Here is a 19,403-nt window from a genome sequence, read left to right on the forward strand (position 1 = left end):
TACAGTAGATGCATTACTGATTAGGGTGTCATAAACAAGTTTGCCCAGATTACTCATCTAAGTAGGTACACCTCAGTATTGCATCGTCTCAACTTGGCAGCAAGCGAAAATATGCATAGCTGGTATTGTGTTATTTAATACCCAACTGTTTTTCTCTCTACCTACAATTTGGTAAAGTGACATATTGGGCCTCATTATAAGGTGGCCGGTCCGGAAATAACGGTACTGGTAAGCTTGCCGGTACCATTGTTTCCAAACCAGCAAACTACGAGTCTGCGAGCGGGTGCCTGTCCGCCCGCCAGGTCTGACCTGGCAGGCGGAAAGGCACCCGCTCGCAGACCATGTCGGATGCACCGGCACCATTCACATTATGGGCATCTGACCTCCCCAATCGCATTGAGTCCAATGGGACTCAAATAGGAAAGGGGACTAATATTTTCCGGTGCCTGGGAATGGGCCATTACCAGGTCCGCCGGGGCTATAATGCCCCAGTAATTGCCCATTCCTGGGCGCCTGAAAATTCATAACTCCTGCAGCAGCCATGCCGGTACTTACCGGCACGGCTACCACCATGGTCATAATGACACCCATTATGTTTTGTATTTGACAACATCTTTTGATTTATCTAACTCATGATCAGCTGGTGGAACATGATTTTGAAAGAGATCATTGTGCATTGGTTTTTCTTCCAAATTGTGCTTTTCTCATTAGATATTTGCTGGTGTTCCTTTCTGGCCTCACCAGAATGATATAGCATTTTGGAATGAATATACAGCCAAGCAGTCCAGCGCTGGAGCAGAGGATGGCAAACACCTCCACGGCCACCATGTACTTCCCGCGTGTGCTCAGGTACGCGGGGATGAAGGAGATCCATACACTGACAAACACCAGCATGCTGAAGGTGATCAGCTTGGCCTCGTTGAAGCTTCCAGGGAGATTCCTGGAGAGAAAGGCCACGATGAAGCTGACGATGGCGAGGAGGCCCATGTATCCCAACATGCAGTAGAAGAAGATGGCGTCTCCTTCGTTACACTCAAAGATTATCTTCTCCTTATAAGATGTCATGTTTAGTTCTGGGAAGGGCGGAGAATTGAGTAACCAAGCAGCACAGATTACAATTTGAAACAATGAACAAATTAACACTATACACAGGGGTGCTTTTGACCCGAGCCACTGCCTCACAGGGCTGTTAGGATTTGTTGCCTTAAAGGCAAGAACAACAAGACAAGTTTTTGCCAAAATGGAGGAGACACTGATGGAAAAGACAACCCCAAATACAGTCTGTCTGAGCATGCAGGTAAATCTCTGAGGACGGCTGATGAAGATGAAGGTGCAGAGGAAACAGAGCATCAGAGAGAGGAGGAGAAGGTAACTCAGCCCACGGTTGTTGGCTTTGACGATGGGAGTGTCTTGGTACTTGATGAAGACGTACAGGACTGAAGCAGTGAGGATGGTCATAGAGGTGGCAGAGGTGGTCAACATAAGGCCTAAAGGCTCTTCAAATGTTAGGACCTCAATCACTTTTTGAATGCATTGGTCGCGTCTCTCGTTTGGCCATTCTGAATCAAGACATTTAATGCAATTTGCTGCGTCTGAAAAATAAAAGTTGAATAATTACCAGAATTCTAATTGATGGATGTATTTCAACACATGTGCAAGTAGTCTACGCCATCTCTAGACACTGACATAATGATGATCTAAGTTTTGAGACGGGTGCACTTTAGATCATGGAGGACATGCAGTTCTTGCTAAAAGCAGATGGTTACACATTTCCCTGGGTGGGTCATACTGGTGTCATCTACTGCACGACTCTGATCTTTGTGTGATCGAGGTTCCTGCATTCTTGTCAGTTAGAAGCCGGCCCATAAGTCTTCCTTGGTGCACTTTACAGGTAATCTTTTTATCAACCCAACCCACCAAAGATGCTGTCACCCATCTAAAACACAACATCTTTTTTAAGAAGAAACATGTCCTATGCACCCTTATTTTGCACTTTTTGGAAATTGGCAATTGTTTTGTGTAGGTCCCATCAGAGGCACATTAACTTGGTCAATTTGAGTGTTGCCCATCGCTCCAATCACATTATCAATAGAGGCAGTTTGCAACAGCTTGGAGCTTATCAACTGTTTGACAAAGAGTTAATACTCATGCCATGGTCATGCTAAGCACCCAGAATGCCTGACTTTAGTGCAGGAATGTGGGGACCTGAGAACTGGGGAACACTGAGGTCCTTTTATTGGTGATGCCGCAACAAAGACAGGGGTTGTTTCTGAGGCTTTCGGCTGTAGGCATCATGTCTGGATGCATGTAAGGTTTTATTAGCATTGTTCTTTATAGGGTATTATGACGAATCTGAGGATGTCGTCCCTTCTTCCCTAGGGGTCAGGGTGGTTTGTCCACAGTACAATGATCCTTCTGGAGGTGGTGTACCGTGGGAGGATCACATCGGGCGGGAAGCGCCCCATAGAATTAGGCACTATTATTCTCATTGAACGTGGTATTTATCCACTTTGAGAACCCCGTCTTCAATACCAAATGCTTTTCCCCCCTGTAGGGAGAACTAATATACTTGGTTGAAAGGTTTACCATTGTGATACTCTTGACAAACCTGAAATGCTCAAAGACTCTCGGTATCCCACTTATTTATTTATTTATTGTTCACTTGTTAGACGCTTATATAGGAAGCACATACTGTTTCAAAGCGCCCACAGGGCAACAGGGAGGGGACCTGGGATGATAAACAATTACAAATGACAATACAAAGAATAATGAATGTAAAGATACAGTGGGGAAGGGGAAGACAAACCTACTGTGACTTGTGCATGTGCAGAACGTGCAAGTGCAGAAGGTAGAGGGAATGGGATAGGTGCTTTGATGCTCGTGGGTGAGCAGCAGGTGAAGTGCAATATAAGGTAGGTGCAAGCCTCTAAGAATGGAGAGTGAGCTGAGGCAAGTGCTGAGGATAGACAGCAGCTGGGAGGATAAAGTGTGGGGGCTCAGGGCCCTGAGGATGCAATCAGGCGACTGTGAGACTATCAGAGCAGAGAGGGAGGGAAGGAAGAGGTGAAGAAGCTCATGAGTTTCTTCTGGATTTACGAAAGTCCTGCTGAAGACGAAGAGGGAGGGGAAGGCTTTTCCAAAGAAGGGACCCAGCTGCCGAAAGGAATCGACCACCTGCCCTCTGGTTAGTGAACCGCTTTACAAACAAGGTATCGGTGCCAGAGGAGCACAGAGGTATAGAGGGGGAGTATTTAGTAAGAAGGAGTTGCAGATAGCGTGGTTCCCAGACCCAGACGGCCTTGTGGATGATACAGAGGGATTTGGATTTAATCTGTGAAGCAACCGGGAGCCAGTGTAGACTTTGTAAGGCAGGAGAGAGGCAGTCCCTGGGCTTGAGGGCAAGGATAAGTCGTGCTGCTCTCTTCTGGATTAGCTGGAGGTGTCGAAGAGTGGAAGAAGGTAGATTCAGGAGAAGGCAATTGCAATAGTGAAGCCTACGGAGGCCCAGGGCCCGGTAACATTGAGCCTCTGGGGAAAAGTGAGAAAAGGTACAATTCCTTTGAGAAGTAAGAGTTGAAAGTGGGACTTCTGGGCAATGTCCTAAGTGTGTGGGAGAAGGGAGAGAGAGAGAGGAGTCGGTGATGACTCCAAGGTTTCTGGCGTCAGAAGAGTGAGCCGGGGGAGAGCCAATGGAAGAAGACCAGAGTACGAGTCCCAAAAGAAGGATCAAGTGCATGTATGTTTCCAGATGTATGAAATCTGGGAGATTTCATTTATAGGTATGATTTTACTTTCCAGTACTTAAAGTAAGTACATTAGAAATGTGTGTGAATCTTCTTGTGTGTTTATAGTAAATCTCACCATTCCCGCACAGTCGCCCAATTCCTGAGACCCACCGCTCATCTAATTCACATTGCAGCCTGTGACCCACAGGCCCTCCTGGCCTACAGGCACTGGGTCCAGACCCCCATGCATCTTGATAGATGCAAACCACAGACCTATATTTATAGATCCCGCTCCACATTGACTTAAACAGCCGCTTTGTCAGCAATTAGGGCTTAGAAACTTGTACGACAATGTTGGTCCTAGGATAGACGCTCTGCATTAGGTTAATGAGCTTAATCAAATATATATTTTCTCATTGTAACCAGCCACACAACAGAGGGCCCCGTCACATGCCTGTGCAACCAGCCTCCAATCTACACGGGGCTTCTACTTAGGGACAAATCACCATGCGGCTTACATAGCCACCATGGGCCAATCCTAGCAATCCTTATGTATATAATTCTGACCCAAGATGGCAGCCAGGATTGAAAGATCACCAGACCACTCATCTCACATCTGGAGGCCTCGCTGGCCCATCAGGTAAGCTCTTTCTCCCTAACCAGCCCACTCGGCTATCCTCACACCCCTGTGTGGCACCAACCCCCTGACCCACACTTCCACCTAGCCAAACACCCTCATCCAATTTAGCCCCCCACCACCAGCATATTGTGGAAGCAACATCAGCGGGCGCCGCAGCTCAGGCAACTAAGGGCCCTTATCACTTCATCCTCTGTCACATCGATAGGCCAGAATCAACAGACACCCTTCACCGTATAGCCTCTGAACATAATACGCTGTACTGGATTCCCGTTCTACTGGGACAATGTCTGCCGGCACTATGCCATTTTAATTGCATTGCCAGGCCGACTAAAACGTTTCACTTTGACAACCAGCACACGCTGAATTACTTAATGTCATAGGACCTCGCTGAGACAAATCACTCCACAGGTGATGGATCACCATGCATTAAAACGCTCTGCACTGTGCCAAGCCTCTAGTCAGACCACGGCGCTACGACCAATTTAGTGACAACAAGATGCATCCCAATTCACTATGCCTTCGCCGCCACCTGTGATCACCACGTCTCCAGGTGGGCCAGGAAGCCACCACAAATGGTCAGAGCCGTGACCCCAGTCAGCATGCCTCAACGCCTCTTTTGTACTGCACACGGGAACAGGCCCCTGTTAACCACAAATCAGTCTGATCCATAATGGGGGGCACCTACCCACTATGAACACATGGGATGCGCTCCCCCTTTTTAACCAGCAGTATATGCCCTTCAGGCATGGGTTTTGTATGCCATATGCCTCAAGATGACAATAGCCTTCTTTCTATCCACTAGCTGCTCATCAGCCCCCTTATACAGGGTCTATCATACATATACTGAGCACGGTAAGAGCCCCATACACCTGGGTACTTATCTGTAAGAATACAATACAGAACCGTATCTAACCGCCTTCTCTCTTGCTCCTTGGAGCACCACATCGCCCATCTCTAATGGGACTTTTCAACACCTGTATATGTTTTCAACACAAACTGCTGTTGAAAATATGGCAAAAAACCTTTTATTCTCTAAAATATGGTCACCTTATAATTGGGCAATGCCATATGGATATCTTTGCGTCATTGGACATGGAATATACTTTGTCGCTTGCAATCACCCTCATGCACAATCACATGGCACCACAGCGTTCATTTCATTTAGCATTTTGCACAGTCTCACAGCCTTGATAAAGACCTTTAGGTCGATACACGTGTGGGGTTTGTTTATGGAGAAACTAGCGTGTCCATACAAATGAAATAAAAACCATTGCACCACAAATACCAGTGGCACGATTCATCATCTGAATGCGTGCCGTGCGCCAGCCTAATGAATCTCACCACAGCCAATCCAGCGCCAAGACCGACATGGGTCCCTCAAACCCCCTTTCCAAATTGATCTAAACATGGTTTGACCTGAGCCACGCCCTTGGGGAACCATCAATCAGGCAGCAGGAAGAAATTCTGATAAGACCACCAGATCAGCGCAGCGATCCATTTTCTCCTCCTGCTCCAGTAGCACTTACCTCTGTTTCTGTCACTGCTTCACCAGAGCCTTGTGTGCTCTCATGTGCTCCTGAAGGCTGTCACTAGTGGCATGAAGATATGTGATAAGATTTGGCCAGGACAGAAATCAAGATATCTTTTGCCATAAGTTAGATTGACCCTACTTACTCCCAGGATGGCAAAAAGGAGGGATATCACTTTGCCCTATACAAGAGCCGAACATAAAAAAAAAATACATAAGATAGGCATGCAAGACCCTCAGCACGGGCATGGATGGAGCTATGGAGACCAATCAGGCTGCACTCACTAACAGGAGAGATTTATCCTCAAACTATAGGGTGCCAGCGATTGGCCTGGCAAATTCTGGCCCATTCTACATGCTGCCTTATGCAACCAAGGACGAAGGCCAGACTAACCAGCGGGCAAGCCATCCTGTGTCTGGCGCTTTCTGTACTACTGCTAATAGAGTGCTGATAAACCAAAGATCAGCCATGTCTATGATGCCAACAAGATTGCGAAAATGGGAACCTGGATAGCAGGAGGCCTAGCATCTATGGCAAGTCATTCTGGGCCAGTGACCAAAGGAAGTGAACCACAGCGGAAGCTCCTGATTCGCGAGTAGTGCATCAGTGAGTCGAAAGGAGCATACTACTAGGAAGAAGTTTAACTCTACCATACCAAGAATCTGCTGTGGGGGAATGAAAATGAGCAGAGAAACTAACTCAAGGCATGCTCCCCAAAGCACCATTTGCACCCCAGTGATGATGTGAAATAACCTTTTGAGTGACTCTGTTGTGATTAATTCACCAGTTCTAATCATTTTCTTGGTATCAATTGTTAATGAGAGATGATCGATGATTGAAAAGGAGATTAAGGGCCTGATTTACAGAATTCTTTCTGTGCTGAAAAGTGACTGTGCACACTTTGCACGCAAAACTGCTTTTGTCGATTGATGGAACCGATTTAGCGTGCCTTTCCGGGAGTTTGTAAGTACACTGCGCGGGTCTGTCACGACTTTGCGAGCAGTCAAGTGTTGTGCACGACACTCCACACAAAGTGTAGAATGTGCCTACGCAGAGAAATACATAGGGGGCAGGACATGCGTATTCCTCATATTACTGTAAAAATGAGGAACAATGTGGTGTGTTGAGGGACGGACCACGCAGTGTAATCACACATCCAGCCAAGTGCAAACCCAACGTGCAAACTCATGTTGGGAAAAGTTACACGCAAACCTTGTGGACTCACCGCCACATCAGAGGAGGTGCAGAGCACTGTGCGCATAAGATCTAACGCGCAGAGGTAGGGTTCACAAAGTAATTTAGGGATGATGGCATGTAATACGTGCCAGTTGAAGTTAGGGGTGTGTTTATGCAGATTAGCAGGGTGCAGTTGTAATAAAAAGTCCAGCGCGGGATGAAGGAACGCACTTATCAGCTGAGAGAGTAGCACTCTAAAAGGGTAGGGGGGCCTTTCTCATAGATGCAAAATTAAAATCATAATGAAACTAACCCATAAATCCTGGGGCAAAGGTAAGTACAATCAATCTTAGTGATAGAATAAAGCACGGTAAATAGGCCCAAAAAGCCTGCTTTGTTTTAAACGTGTGAGAGTATTTAATTCACGGTAAATGCCACTGCAGACGGTTCATTAGCATAGAACATGTAATCTCTGGCCAAGTGTACAGTGAAGCACACAGATGATTTTATTTTTTCAAGGTCAACTGATTACAGCGCGCAGGGTCTGCTAGTGAAAGAGGAATATATAATGATTTTACAATTCAAAATCATTTATGAAATGTGATTTTCTAGTGAGGCCAGCAAGTCCCAGAGCAGATTTAAATTGCCTGCAGACCATTTTCCCTGGAAAGAGGGTTGGAATGTTGACAATATGCAACACTCATTCAAAAGTATGTCCTCGAGTCAAGGCTCTGATAATGTCGTGATGGTTACCTGTTCTCATGAAGAGGCGACCAGGGCAGAGTAATAAAGTTCTGCTGGTCGCCTCTAATGTTTCAATCATATGATTTTGTGTTGTGGAAATTGGGGATGGATTGTGATGTCACATAATTGTAATTGATGGTGGTGTGGGAAGGTTCATGGACCCAATGATCCAGCGTAATGCACACAGTTCTAAAGGGGTCCAAAGTGCAAGAACCAATAATTTTTGTGCGGGGAGATTTTTTTCTATGTCGCACGATCATAAATGCAAATTCTTTTTCTATGTATAAAAGATTTAACTTCGAGGGTGGTTCTTTGACTGCCCCTTTTCATGCAGTTCTGTTCCACGTTCTGTTTGAAGTTGCTGTCCCAGGTGTGTTACTTCTTGCACTGGCCTACACTCCTTTTTGACTGCTGTTGTAATTTATTTGGTGAGTGCTACAAGGCGACCCCCCGACACAAAGCCGTCATTTACAGGGTTCACCTGCAGATTTACTCAGGGGACAAGTAGTGCATTTTTTCAGGGTGCAGTTAGGAATTAAGGGTGACTGTACGGAAATGTCATTGGGGTGCTAACTTAATTGCAGGGGGGGCAGCCTGCAGTATTGACGGCGTGCATGATGGCGTGGAGGCGGACTGCACAAAGGTTGCTATATGTGGCTGGATCTGCTTTGCGTTGGAGCGTGTCATGAGCATTCCTGACACTATTTGTGCCTAGGGTTATTTTGCGGTTGAAATTCCATGAATATGCGAAACGGCGCATAACATGCTTTTGCGTGCAAAGTGCTGTTACGCGCAAAGTACTTTGCTGGGTCTTTGTTCTTTGTCTATGACTCAGGCCCTAAGTCTCTCACAGAAATCATAGGGAGAGGGCGTGATTGGGCAATTTTGGACTGTATTGCATCAGTGAAATCAACAAACATAATTAAAATGAGTTCCACAAAAACCAATAAACATGATAAAACTGGTGTCCCTTCCTGATTTCGGCATTCGCAGAGAGAATGGGGGTGAGGCAACTAATTTGAGCAACACTGAGGAGGTCATTACAACCTTGGTGCTAAGTGCACCAACTTTACCACCATGGTGTAAACTCTGTTTACACCATGGTGGATGGCGGATTTACCGCCCCATTCCAAGGTGAGTGGGGCGGTAAATCCCCATTTCCCATTTTCCCTTCCCCATTCCCATTTTTGCCCCATAGGGCATAATGGGAGTGGGGAAGGCGCTAATTACGCTGCCGTAAATTACGGCGGCGTAATTAGCACCATGGCGGGTTAGCGCCATGGATTTTAACACCTGCTAAAAGCAGGCGTTAAAATCAGAATCAGGCGTTAAGTGTTAACGGTGGCGTTAACCCTTAACGCCTTAGTTGTAATGAGGGCCTGAGTCTGTTAAATCCCATAACGTATTTCAGACCCATGAGAGAAGAACAAAGGGAAATGGACGACTAATGCAATAAAGGATCCGGCTGTAGGGATAAGACACTTGACAGCAGTGGCTTTTAGCAGGGAAAAGCATTCCAACTATTCCTCTACGCGTGGAAGGAAATACGCCACCAGCCATCTACTCCCAGAGGCTGCCCCATTGACAATACCTACAGCACACACTCCACCAACCAAAGGCCCTTTTAAAGAGTCAACTCTTTGTCTAATGAACAAGCTATAGCAGTGGGTAAAAACCAGGATACATTCTGAATGCTCACAAGGCCCAGTAGGTCTACCTCTATCTTTCATTGTTGCATCTGTTTTTCATTCCCATGTGCCCTTCCTGCTGCCCTGTGGGCGCTTTGGAACACAATTTACTTGCTGTATAAGTGCCTTACAAATGCACGGTAAATACATGAAATTAATAAATTGAATTGGGTTTTGGTTTGTAGAAGTGTGAGGGCTGAGTGGGCCACTCCTCCCCTACTCATCCTTGTACTGCTGCACAGCAGAATCCAATTTATCACAATATCATTTATTTTATTGGGTGTTGATAAAATGCTGAGCTCTAAGCAATTCTTTGCTAATAGGATGAGCATGCTCATCCTTAGCACTTAAGGGGTTACCATTAAACTGGGCACGGGCCCAACAGATGATGCCGTTGATAATATTCAAGATGAGGCTTGTAGTATCCCATACCCAATATTAGTGGAGTCCAGATTGGACAGAGCAACTCTTTCCATGCACACACTCCTGTGGGAAAAGGGCCTATAGTCTATTAACAGCGGAATTCCTATGGATATACCAGGAAACTGTACATTCATTGGCCCGCCAGGATTCTCAATAATTGAATATTTCATTATCAGAACCACACACTAGCACTTGATACTGGGTGTTGAGATTTTAATAAGGGTAAATAGCAGCTATGCTATGCTACATCCGTGGACATTTGCCTGGAGTCGAAAACACCATGACCCCTGAACTCAGATCAAGTACCCCTTGTTGTGGTGTATGCCAGAATATGGCTATGTCTGGTTACAAGCTGGGACGCTTTATAGCAGAAAACATGCATCTAATAGCGAGCCACCCCAGAGGTGATCACAGATAATTACGATAACTTGATGAGACATCTTGGTGAAGTATATTCCACTACAAACCGTGCCACCAGTCGCATGGTTTGTTTGATAAAGAATGGACAACAAGAAGGAACAATCTATTACAGTCGCTAAAAAGGAGCAGGTATAAATCAGGTGCTATTCCTATTTATTTATTTATTTATGTATTTCGTTTGTAAAGCACACATATAACCCGTAGGTATTGAGGCACTGTTGCAGATACAAAGTACTAGACAAGCAAGTCTGGAACAGGCATAGTTACATACAACTACAAGGTAAAATCGGTTATCATACAAACATACAAAATCATACAAAGGTAAAAAACCGACTTGGTTTTAACTGATGTTGGCCTCCCTGCGTATGTTTGTCCTTATTGCCTTTATTTGTTTTAGCTCCTGTTCACCTTAGGGTTCAAGGTGCTCTATAAATACATAAATACATATGGGCGTCATCTGGCACGTTGCAGACAAGCTGTGGTTCAAAGAACAATGAATGCCAAATGCAGCATTGAAGGGTCCTGATAGTTGGCTTGGTGTTGAACATGCTCGAGTCATGCTTAGCAATGGGTCACCGTTGACAATAGGAATCTTGGCTATGGCTCTTGGCTTCGAGGAGCCATGAGTCTCATCCCAGGGCTACAAATAGTAATTTTCTCAGGCTCTCAAACACGGGGAGGCTGGTACAAACCTTCTGTGGGCCCACAACATGGTCAGGTCCCATGCAAAGGCCACCCCCAATGGTTTATGGGGATGTTAGGGGACAGAGCATCCCTGTGCCTTGGAACACCTGCAATCACCTCACAACTGGAGGAGTCTGGAAAGGACTGCTCTCCCAGGAAGGTCCACAACTATTTTCTTTCAAGATTGGACTCCAAATGATGATTCAAAGTGGTGTGAATCATCTTATTTTAAAGGCAAAAGTCCACAGGTGATTGGACTAACACCATCAAGGTGTCCAAGGAAGTGAAGACGCTCGGCTTCTACCTGGACTCCACCCTCTCATTCGACAAACAGGTGAAGTCCTTGGCTTCAGCCACTGCTTACACCTGCAAACTCATTAGAGCTGGCAAACACTTCCTATCTAACAACAACGGCATGATCCTAGCCAGAGCCTTAATCTTATCTCGGCTTGATTATTGTAATGCCCTTTACATTGGTGCTAACAAATCCATCATCAATAGACTACAAACCCTTCAAAACAACGCCTTGAGAGCTGCTCTCGGCGTGCCCAAAAGATCACACATATCGCACATCAGGCGCCAAAATAACTGGCTTTCCATCCTTGAAAAAAATTACAACTAAAATCGGCATCTCCGGTTCACAAAGCCCTAAACAATGCCGCTCCTAGCTATCTCACCGATACATTCTCTAAAAGATGCTCTACTAGACCTGCAAGAACTTCCAATGTCAACAGCCTCATCACACCTAGATTTAAATTGTCCAAGGCCGGAGGAACTAGCTTCCAGGTCTAAGCAGCCCAACTCTGGAACTCACTGCCACCTACCTTACGTGAAGACCAGCCATTTCTGAAATTCAGACTTAAATATATCAATCTCCTGAACGCCTCTGACATCTAGCTGATCAGTACCCATCCAGCTCCCTTACTCCCTAGAGTAGACTGGCTACATTTCTGAGCAGTCATGCTAGACACCGCCCGGTTACCACTCTATCCCACTTGCACCTCCTTGATCTGTGCTAGTTAGCCTGATAGTGCCTATTTAAGCTAGTCTCGCCCTACCACTAATCGACCTCTCTGGTCTATGTATATTGAGCCTGGCTGTAGCCTGCTACTTTTCCACCCTTATTCTGCACTCCATTGTTCAAAAGTCTCATTTTTACTTGTCAGCATGCTACATGTAAAATCCGGTATTCACTCAAATGTAACCTGTATATAATTGTACATACATGCACATCACTACACACTATTTGTAACCTGTACATTACTGTATATTTATGTTCTTCATTGTATATTATCTGTAACCTGTAACCTAAGCTTTGCATTTTCTGTACTGCTGCGCCCGGTAACCTCTGGGTCTGGTGCGCATTACAAGTGATTAAAACAAACAAACAAACAAACAAACAAACAAACAAACAAGCTAGCCTGCTTTAGGGGACGGGACAGGAAAGACAAAGAGAGGCAGAGAGAATCGAGAGGGCAGAACCCTCCTAAAACTGTACAGATAACTCTCTGGTTACACTAACCACACCTCTTTCCCTCTCAATGTAATCAATGGCCTTTAGATAAGCAGGACCCTGGTGTGAGGGCGAGCCCTTAGAGAACGGGTGAATGGGTGTGACCTTTGATTGTTGTTCCCTGGAATCCTGTGGAGTGGCTGTCTCTGGGGAAACAGTGTTACCTTCCCTTACAAAGGAACAAAGAGAGGCAATCTCCCAAGACTTTAGTCTTACGGGGGGGACGGGGGGAGCAGAGGGATTGTTGTCTAGAATGAATACACATATCTGTTTCACAGCTCAACTGGGCCCGCAGGCCAGTGTGTTGTGAATAACTCCACCATACCCTAACTCGGGTCACAAGTTCTAGAACAACATTATGTTTGTGGACGTGATTTAGGCTATAGGTCTTGCCAGGTTGCATCTGTGGTAATTTACAATGTTTTGCTAACTCCTTAGATTTGGAAGGACTGTGCAATACATAGGAATATGTTGAGATGTGTGGGTTATAGATATAGATTTCCTGCTGTCCAATCTTGTATTTAAAACCTAATTAATGTAAAGGTTACTTATAAATGTAACTGTTATGCATTGCATGGTATTACATGGCAAACTGCAGCTGGTTCTCCTGGTGGTGCTAAGCATGCAGATTAATGGAATGCCATCAAGGACACATGTTAATCCCAGCAGGGATGCCAGTTGCCTGCTTAGCACAGGGCAGCTTCTGTAAAGATGGCTGAAGGGATGTCCTGACGGGATTGACATTGTAGGATGATGCATCGTATTTAGCCTTTACTTTTCTGCAACTGTTTATAAAATGCATGTCATGTGTATTTACACATGTTTGTTTGTTTATTTATTTATGTATTGTGCTTTTGTAGACCACTTATACATCAAGTAAATTATGTTTCAAAGAGGAAACAGGGAGTGAACATGGGAATGAAAGGCAAATATAACAATAAAAGAGAGAGGCAAGTGCAGAGAAGAGAGGGGTGTGGGGGCGGGGGTAAGTGCCAGGAAGTCATTGGTTAGCCCACTGTATGAGTGTGTGGATTAGAAGTAACTCTAATGGTAATTGGGAGTGGCATCAATAATCCAAATGATGATCTGGCTGTTTTGCATATTAAGAAGCATTTCGGGAGCTTTAGTATGTGCTGTATTTATGTCATGTATGTCTGTGAGAGTTGTATGACTCAAATACTAAATACCTAATGCCCACTGGGTTTGGTACACTTTCCCTTTTTGTTTTTTTAACCAAAAGCAGCCCTAAAAATAATGCTTTTGTAAATATAAAGCATATATACAATTTTGGCCAGCACAGACTTCAGCTGTCAGACTGGAATGACTGATAACCACTCAAAATCACTTGCACTGCTGTGTATCTGCCAGACTCTGTTATACCCACATGATATTTAAACAATTGCAACATTGAAAATAAACTGCTATAAAATGCCACTCCTGTGACAATATGCTAGTCGGCCTTATTGTAAATGCGTCTTTGCATGTGAGATAATTGCAATTATTTTATAGAGCACTGCTATGCAATACATAACTGAAATCAATACACATTTTCTCATCTGGCTAGGTGTGTCCATGTTTTATTCCTGATGAAAAGTGATTTACTTAAATACATATGATTCATATGCAAATGTGTCTTAATGTGCTAGTCCAGTAAAACTAAAACTAAGATATCTTAACTTGCCTTGACAAGATCAACTTGGGCACCTAACCCAGATGTGGAACCAGTGGCAGCGCCTCCATTCTTGTTGCGAGGGCACAAACCCACCGGTACCCCTGCCAATTATGGAGGAGCCGAGAAGCCGGCCCAGTGTAAACACTAAACTGCTCCCCCAGCTGCTTTTTGCAGATGAACGGGCGCTCTTGGGCTGGCAGAACTGTCACAGGGAATCAGTTTTGTTCCCAAGCTGCGCATGCTCAATGAGCCATGCAAAGCTGCAGCATTTTGCTGTATGTGCGAGGGAGTGCACCCACGCCTCGCTGCACATACAAACAACACAGCACTTCTTTACAAATGCTCTGGCGCCTGTGCACCTGTGTAGGAGCCGGAAAGTACTATGCAGGAGATGGAGGGCTGGGAGGAAACTTCAGGACCAGGGTAAGATTATATTAATTGAAATATGTGTATGGATTTGTGCATGCTTGTGTTATGAGTGACTGTATGATGATGGGTACACCTGTGTGAAAGAGGGAGCGCATTCCGCGTTTGCATGTTGTGTAAATGTGAATCTGTGTGTGTGTGTTTGTGATGGGTTCGGGAGCTTTGGTGAGTGGGAGTGTGGTGGCTTATACAACAATGGTATTTCAAAAATGCGTTTGTTACACAACCCCCATCTCCTCTGGCCTAAATTTGCTCCCCTTCTGGGTGGGGCTCAGGGGACAGGGATGGCAATTATTTTTACTGGGCTATGATAATGCCTAGTAAATAAATACTGTGTCTGCCCATTGGGCCCCCCAACGACTTGTATACACACATAATGAAATTGATTGTGTGCATGTGTGAGTAGCTGGCCGGCTCAGGGGGAGGGTATGGTATTTTTGACTAGGCAACTATGATAGATATCTAGTAAGAAAATACCACGCATGCTTCATGGAGTCCCCAACACCTCGCATACACACACAATCACATTGATTTGTGCGTCTGTGATGAGCTGAGGGGCTAGGGGCCAGGCACGGTTTTTTGTACTGGGCATCTATGATAGATACCTTGTAAAAAAATACCGAACCATGCCTGTCCTCTGGGCGCAACCAGCACCTCACATACACACATAATCACATTGATTGTGTGGATGTGTGAAGCAGTATGGAGTCCAGGAGTCAGGCATGTCACTTATTACTAGCTATCTGTGATAGATGCCTTATAAAAAATACCATGCCTGTCCTATGGGCGCCACCTGCACCTCACATACACACGTAATCATATTGATTGTGTGGATGGTTGAAGCAGTAGTGAGACCAGCAGTCAGGCATGTCTATCTTTACTGGGTATCTATGATAGATTCCTTGCAACAAAATACCATGTCAGTCACCTGGGCCCTTCGGAACCTCCAATACACACATATCACATTGATAGTGTGGCTTTGTGACACAGTAGGGAGTCCCGGAGTCAGGCATGTCGTTTATTACTGGCTACCTATGATAGATGCATTGTATAAAATGTCATGTCTGACCCCTGGAACCTCCATTGCCTCGCATTCACACATAATCACATTGAGGCTGCCGAGGGGGAAAGTATGGCATGTTTCACTGGGTATTCAATGTGATGCCTGACTCCTGAGATGCTGGTGGGGGGCTTTGTGGTATACTGCCATATTCTGGCAGAACAAGATTGGACATGTTTTCTTATAGTATCATTAATGCAAACTTGAGCATGTTCTTTCTTACATGAGAATACTGGCATATATTGGTGCAGCCAGCATGGACATGTATGGGCCACATGTTTTTATACTGTTGCATATTGTGGACAAAGGCATCATGAAAATGTGTTGGAGAATGCACTGATGGTGACTTGCATCTATTGGATTTGTGTGTGCATTATCTTACAAAACCAATAGCATACTCTTTGGCTTTTTACTCAATGTTTCAAAAATGTGTTCTGTAAAAGGAACCCTTTTAACCCATTATTTAAAAGACATCCCCAGAGGGAGAATGTCACCAAACACCCTTTGATAGGTCCGGGTTCCCTCAATACACTCGGTCGCTAGGGGATGTTTGGGGGAAATATTTACACTTAAAAGAATCACCAGCCACCACTGTGTGGAACACATCTCAAGGCCAGCAGGGGGAGATGCCCGCCTCATCGGGACACCATCATTCAGTAGCACGTTCACCAGAGGCGTAGCCAGGATTATCTAACAAGCGGGGCCTGAAGCTAATATAGTCTGTAAATGGCCCACAGCACTGCTGAGTGGGCATTTACAGATGGTGGGTGGGCCTTCAAAAATCAAACAGGATACCTTCAGACACTCGTGCATGACAAACATCTACAAGTCATGACCCAACCACCCAGACTTGGACTCATCTTCCAGAGCCTTCTGAAGCATCACATGGAGCAGGCATTGCCACGCAAGTTTTAGAACAGCTTTTGTTATGCCATTGCTAAATCCTATGACTTTTTAGCGAATGCCCCATTTAAAACCCTCTTCACTGTGAAAATTCTCCATGAACTTACCACCCCCACTACACACTATTGCTTTAAACATGTACACAGGGCTGGCCCTACCAAGAGGGTTTTGTAACAAAGCTCAAAGTCAGAGGTGACAAAGTAAGTAACAATGTTATCCTTTACAGGACAGGATGATCAGGATAGATAAAGGGTAGTGGGGGGCAGGGGGCTGGCTGGATGTGGTGGGGGAGAGGTAATTTCTTCAGGTTTTGCAGTATGTAATGATGGAAGGGGAAGATCTGATGTGCACTGGACATGTGTTCTTGGCTTTGGGTGTCCTTTGGGTGCAGGCCTGTTTGTGTGTGCATGTTAGCTGCAAAGTGGATTGTGTAGTCGATTTTCATTGGCTTGTCTGGTGGGTGTGTGGGCGATTGGTTTCAGTGTGTTCTTAATGGAGGGTGGCGTTTTGATGTGGAGGCCTTTGTTAATGATTGAGTGTCCTTTGAACGCAATTGTGTGGGACATGGGGAGCAAAATGAATCTGGGATAGATCCGGGGTGATATGTGAGTGTTTGGGTAAGGAATGAATGAGCCTTGCTTCTGCCTTCTTTATGGCCTGTGGAGGGAAAGTGTGCTGGTGTGGAGTCCAGTGAAGGTTGTATTTATATGGTACTAACTGATATATTTGTTGTATTCCGGGTTTTCATTCCCTCATAGGTACAGGTAACTGTGCAGAATGTGGTGCAGATTGGTGAAACGGTGTGGAATGGTATAAGGAACAAAGCTTCCCCAAGCCACTAACCCACAAACAAATGTTGACTTTTGCTGAAATCCGTGGAAAGGGGTGGGGTGACCAAATGTCATGTAGCCAGTAATGTCCATAGTTTCCTAACAGGTGACTGTGCAGATTGGTGAAACGGTGTGGAATTGTATAGGGAACATACCCACTGCCACAAACACACACACACATTTTCACTTTTGCTGAAATCCGGAGAAAGGGGTGGGGTTTCCAAATGTCATGTAACCAGTATTCCACAATGCACTTTAACAAGGCTTGAAAACACCATGATTGGAAAGGATTTCAGTGTGGCGCAGTTGGAGATAAACTGATGGCGAATGAGAAATTTGAGAAAGGCTTGGCTGGCCCAGCACCAAGAAGACAAGGCCACAGTGAGCCTGAATGCCTGTCAAAAGGCTACAATGAATGTGAGAAAGAAACAAACTTCTGTTTGAAGCGGAATGAAAAAACACTGACGCTGTCAAGAGTTCATCATTTAATAGTATTGTATGCAGCGAAAGGCTCGAAAATGTTATCTCCAGTCACAGGGTCGAGATCAAAATAGCTCTGGGTCAACCCACACCGAAACCAGAAGACAGGAGGATGGCACACTCTTTAATTCTCAGGCTCAGAAAGCTTCTGCAAAGCCAAGTCCAAAGGCTTAATTGACAGGCAGACTGTAGGAGTGATGATAGATGTTGGGCTAATTGGGTGGGGAGGAAAGACCACGCCAACCACCCATGAACCTGGGATGCTAGCCTGCGTGCTGCTAGCGTGTGGAATATTCCAGAAGGATACAAGCGTGCCAACCAATTGTAGAGGGCCACGTTGTAGGGAGCCCTATAGTTTATGTAACTAATGAATTGTCGTGTATTTTGTGAAGATGAAGATGACTTTCACTTTGAATGGGCTTAGTTGATCATCTGACCATAGAGACCCAATCACATCCCTGGCAACATAGAACATATAGCTAGATGTTCCTTTTAAGCCATTCACTTTCCCCAGTAGGTTTTTATTGTTTGCCACGTAGTGTGACGTCAGTGATGACGAATTTTGACTATAAAAGTTATGTTTTTATGAAAAGTATTGAGATCGTGCTGTGCGACATTAGATGATGTCCGTTGTACTCCCTGTTTTAGATAATTGATATTAAAACCGAACAAAGTTTTGCCAACCTCCTGAGTCATTTTTACTATTGATGTTTGAGTAACTTCTGCATCCCCATCCTCCTCTAGGTATGGCTGCCTCGTCTTAAAGGAACCAAGGTCTATGGGTTCAAGGTGACTGTGCAAAATTCGGTGCAGATTGGTGAAACGGTGTGTAATTGTATGGGGAACAAACGCTTTGCCACAAAACCACAAACCCACACATTTTCACTTTTATATGTAAAGATAATTATCTGGAGAAAACGAATGCCTGTACTGCGGTATGGAAATGGAAGTCGTCAAGGGGATGGGTGTGTATTATCTTCCATAGGGGCTGCCACTGTAGGCCACATGATTTTGTGACAGCAGCTGTGCGGTCGGTAGAGGGTAATCAGGGATCAACGGTAAAGCTTAGGGACTTGACGAGTGTGGAGAGAGAGATGTGTGGGTATCAGTGGTGAATTATTTGATCCAAGGGGTGAGGCCGAATTTGTGCCTGCGGTGGCAGGCTAGATGAGCTGAATGAGTTGAGTTTTAAGAAGTGGGAGTCTCTCCAGGTGGTGATGGTGCAGAGATAGATTCTGGGACTGAGAACCTCTGAAGCGCATGAGACCTTGAGGTATATTTGTGTGTATTACTGCATATTGGTGTATGTCGATGTTGTGCCAACTTAGGGTGTGTACAAAGGATTAAATATAAAGGTTGCAGAGGAGAGGGAGACAGCGAACATACTTGTGTTACTCTTTGCTGGACTGGGTGGGATTTGATTGATAGAGGGGCATGCAGGAGATGTCCGTCCTCTCAGCGTGGAAGGTGGAAAATCAGCGTTTCATCCT

At 45.1% G+C, this 19,403-nt stretch overlaps 1 protein-coding gene across 1 annotated transcript in view; it reads right to left on the reverse strand.

The window, feature by feature from the left end:
• Positions 1-666: 666 nt before the first annotated feature.
• LOC138528222 (vomeronasal type-2 receptor 26-like) overlaps positions 667-19,403 on the reverse strand; it is a 190,405-nt gene continuing 171,668 nt past the window's right edge. The window contains exon 8 of the mRNA XM_069639679.1: positions 667-1,592. Coding sequence (XP_069495780.1) covers positions 667-1,592 — 926 coding nt within the window. The remainder of the gene's footprint in view (positions 1,593-19,403) is intronic.

This window comes from Ambystoma mexicanum, chromosome 7q, assembly GCF_040938575.1.
Source record: "Ambystoma mexicanum isolate Mex_15411 chromosome 7q, UKY_AmexF1_1, whole genome shotgun sequence".
Classification (NCBI taxonomy): domain Eukaryota; kingdom Metazoa; phylum Chordata; class Amphibia; order Caudata; family Ambystomatidae; genus Ambystoma; species Ambystoma mexicanum.